Here is a 3,647-nt window from a genome sequence, read left to right on the forward strand (position 1 = left end):
TGTTGAACCCAATATTGCTGAACCCAATACTGTTGAACCCAATATTGCATCCAAAATCAACAAATCTCCTAATAGTAGCCTTCCTTGTTCACTATAAAATCTGACACACGTGTTTATTAAATTACAAATTCCAGCGCACTTTTCCAATGACATCAATGAGCAGCTTCAGGGAGATCGGGTCATGGACCAAGGAATCGGTGTAGAAAGAACCGAGGTATTTCTTTGGGCTGATGCTATTGTCGACCGCGCACAGGTCAGGACGGACTTTGTGGCCATGTTCAATTCTGCCTACAGTGAATGGAAAAGAACCTCCTGCAAACAGATGAACAAAGGCATTAAAGGCCTACACTCTGGCTTATTTTGATATGCTTTACTGATTCAGAGCAAAATTTTGATCTCTCCTGTACCTCCATGAGCAAAGCAGACTTTCAGTTTGGGAAATCTCTCAAATATGCCTCCAAATATCATCGAGCAAATGGCCATGGTTGTCTCTGTTGGCATACCTTTGGATGGAAAAGACAAAATAAAGTTATAAGAAACATACTGTAGTTTCCATTATTGAGACATTTGTGTACTTATAGTTAAAAGGAAATAGAAATGAAAGTCAAAGAAATGGATTGATTGTGATTTGATTTGCGAAGCGTCATCAGTTCGGCTGTGGTATTGCTGTTATTTTAGCTTCTTTCATAGGATCAATATCTTCTGTTCCTGCTCCCTCACCCACCAGCCAGGGTAGCCAATACTTAGCCATCCTCCCATCTGTCGGCATATCCCACGGGTGCACAAATATGGAGCAGCCCAGCTCCTCAGCTGCCTGCATGGACAACACATAAATCAGCATTTCTTCAAAAATTACACAAACAGTTTTTCACTGAGATGCCACGAGCTTTAAAGAATCAGACGTGCACGTGTAATTACTGATATGTGCTGATGTTGTGCAATATCTCACAGCATAAAAAGGAAAGAGATCTGATGCATTGAGGTCCCAGTTATTGACGTGTGATCCGATCTGCACTCCAGGGAAGCCCAGCTCCTTCACGCAGCGCGTCATTTCCAACACGGCCAGGTCAGGGGCCTGCATGGGCAGCGTGCCCAAACCCACAAACCTCCTGGGGTGGCTGCGCACCGTCTGGGCCAAATCATTATTCAAAAGGTTGCAGAGATCCAGCGTGTCATGAGATTTGGCCTGCAGTTAGAAACTGTTAAAACTAGTAGGAATTCGACAAATAAAAGTTATAAATATGATTACACATCCTGGTACAATTTGCTTTTTTTTTTATACAAATGTAAAATTTAATATCTTCATTGTGTGGTTGTGTTTAACTGATTAAAGCACAATGTCAGTTTAATTTCAGATTAAATTTGCTTTAAGAGTGTGAGCGCTGACCCAATAACTGAACATCACAGGAACAGTGGAGAGGGCCTGGACTGTGACGCCTGCAGATAAGAAAGCGTAAAAATTAGGAAAAATAAATGAAAGAAAATGATATAAAAAAAAATAAAACAAAAACAGCTACGTTGTAAAGTGATGCAGAAAACTAAAAACAGGAACATGTCTGCGTTCTTTCTTTTCCCCGGGAACTTAGCTGATGTTTAAATACACTAAAAGAGGTCAAGGTTGAGAGCTTCAGATCTTTTTGCAAGATATTCCAGGAAACAGGAGCGGGTAGGAGAAGGCCCCTTTGCCTAGTTAAGTCCTCACTGAGGAAACACTGCAGGTAATAATGTCCTGAAAGCGCACGCTGTAGCTGCACTCACGAAGTGTCATGTAGGAGGAGATGTATGAAGGCAACAGACCAAGAAGTGATTTAAAGATGAAAATGCACCATTGGGAGAGTCTGTGTGAAGTTAATGATGACCAGTTAACCACTGAATACAGGGTGCAGTGGTGGGTACAGTAGTTACAGCCAGTTATGAATCTTAGCGCACCATGATAAACAGTGTCCAACATCTGCCAGGTGCTTGTAGGGGCGTTCATGTAAATAATGTCACCGTAGTCAATGGAGGGGAGGAAAGTTGCTGTTGCAAGGTGTTTCCTAGCATTCAGAATTGAACAGGATATTTTTCTGAAAAAGAAACTCAAATTCAACTTTTAGTTTCTTTATCAAGTTTTCAACAGGGGGCTTAAAGGAGAGATGCGAATCGACCAAAATATCCAAGTATTTGTAAGAATCCACAAACTCAATAGGAACACCATTCTAAATTAAAATAGAAGGAAAGACTGTTGGGACCGACTTCCTCTTTGAAAACCACACCCCTTTGGTTTCATCATTGTTTAGCACAAGTTTGAGGAGGAACAAATCTGACTGGATGATGTCAAAAGCAGACTGTAAAGGTTGGAAAATCTTAGCAACTGTTTTAGGTCGACAATCAACAACTGTATCATCAGCACAGGAGTGTTAGGAGGTGCCAGGAATGATCTGACCTACATTATTTATGTAGATTGTGAAAAGGGTGGGTCTTAAGACTGAGCCTTGTGGTACACTGTTGTTAATTAAATTGATTTTATAGTAAAAAAAAAAAAAAAAGTTTAAAATTTCATTGTTAATAAAAGCGGGCAGCACGGTGGCGCAACTGGTAGAGCTGCTGCCTCTCAGCGAGCAGGTCCCTGGTTCAAACCCCGGTCCAGGGGCCTTTCTGAGTGGAGTTTGCATGTTCTCTCCGTGCATGCATGGGTTTTCTCCGGGTACTCCGGTTTCCTCCCACAGACCAAAAACATGCATGTTAGGCTGATTGGTAACTCTAAATTGTCCCTAGGTGTGAGTGAGAGAGTGAATGGTTGTTTGTCTCGTTTGTCTCTATGTGGCCCTGTGATGGACTTGCGACCCGTCCAGGGTGTACCCCGCCCCTCGCACAGTGATTGCTGGACATGGGCACCAGCGATCCCCGTGACCCAAAATGGAATAAACGGGTAAAGATAATGGATGGATGGATGTTAATAAAAGCAAACAAAGAAGTTGTTGGTTAATTAATGTATTTTTTCAAGCTTTGCTCACTTTAGGCTTCATAAAGTAATACAACAATACTGGTTTAAAATAATAAAAGCTGCAAGTGTTAAATTGCTCAAACAATTCAAATAAAGAATTTAAAAGTCAGAACCTCAAAGCCAGATTTTATTAGTAATTTGAAGTAATTTTATAGTTTAAAGTAGCATCTGTGAACACTTTCAACACTTCAGCTGAGTGATATATTGAACATTGAAAATAAAATGGAGTTTGCTGCTACTACAAGTCATTAAAAAAATCTTATTCATTATTAACAGTTTACTCTCCTTTGCTTTGTCAAAAATCCTTAAGATGTGTTGACTCTTATGTTATCACTTTATCCTGGTGCATCAGGTCAAGACTTTTCACTTAATGCTGAACTTGTGTGTCATAAAACAAAGTACAGTATAATGATGAGGATTGTGCTAGCCCTGCACTCCCCTCCGCTCCCCCCCCACACACACACAAATACACACACAAACTCACCATGTTTATTCATGTCCCGTATGCGAGCGTTTGCATCCCAGCAGTTTTCATGAATCACTCGGAACAGCTTCCCATCTTTCATCATCTGTGCTTCACCCTGAAACACAACATCAGCACCACTTACCACTCAGTCACATACATACATACATACATACATACATACATATACATATATAT

The 3,647-nt window shown here is 40.7% G+C and overlaps 1 protein-coding gene across 1 annotated transcript in view; it reads right to left on the reverse strand.

Moving 5' to 3' along the window:
* acmsd (aminocarboxymuconate semialdehyde decarboxylase) overlaps nucleotides 1-3,647 on the reverse strand; it is a 7,214-nt gene that overhangs the window by 998 nt on the left and 2,569 nt on the right. Inside the window, exons 2-7 of the mRNA XM_037686109.1 lie at nucleotides 3,471-3,567; nucleotides 1,388-1,437; nucleotides 950-1,186; nucleotides 721-814; nucleotides 408-503; nucleotides 140-312 (exon numbers count right to left, since the gene is read on the reverse strand). Of these exons, the coding sequence (XP_037542037.1) occupies nucleotides 140-312; nucleotides 408-503; nucleotides 721-814; nucleotides 950-1,186; nucleotides 1,388-1,437; nucleotides 3,471-3,567 (747 nt within the window). The remainder of the gene's footprint in view (nucleotides 1-139; nucleotides 313-407; nucleotides 504-720; nucleotides 815-949; nucleotides 1,187-1,387; nucleotides 1,438-3,470; nucleotides 3,568-3,647) is intronic.

Source organism: Nematolebias whitei, chromosome 13 (assembly GCF_014905685.2).
Source record: "Nematolebias whitei isolate Nwh7 chromosome 13, NemWhi1, whole genome shotgun sequence".
Lineage (NCBI taxonomy): Eukaryota > Metazoa > Chordata > Actinopteri > Cyprinodontiformes > Rivulidae > Nematolebias > Nematolebias whitei.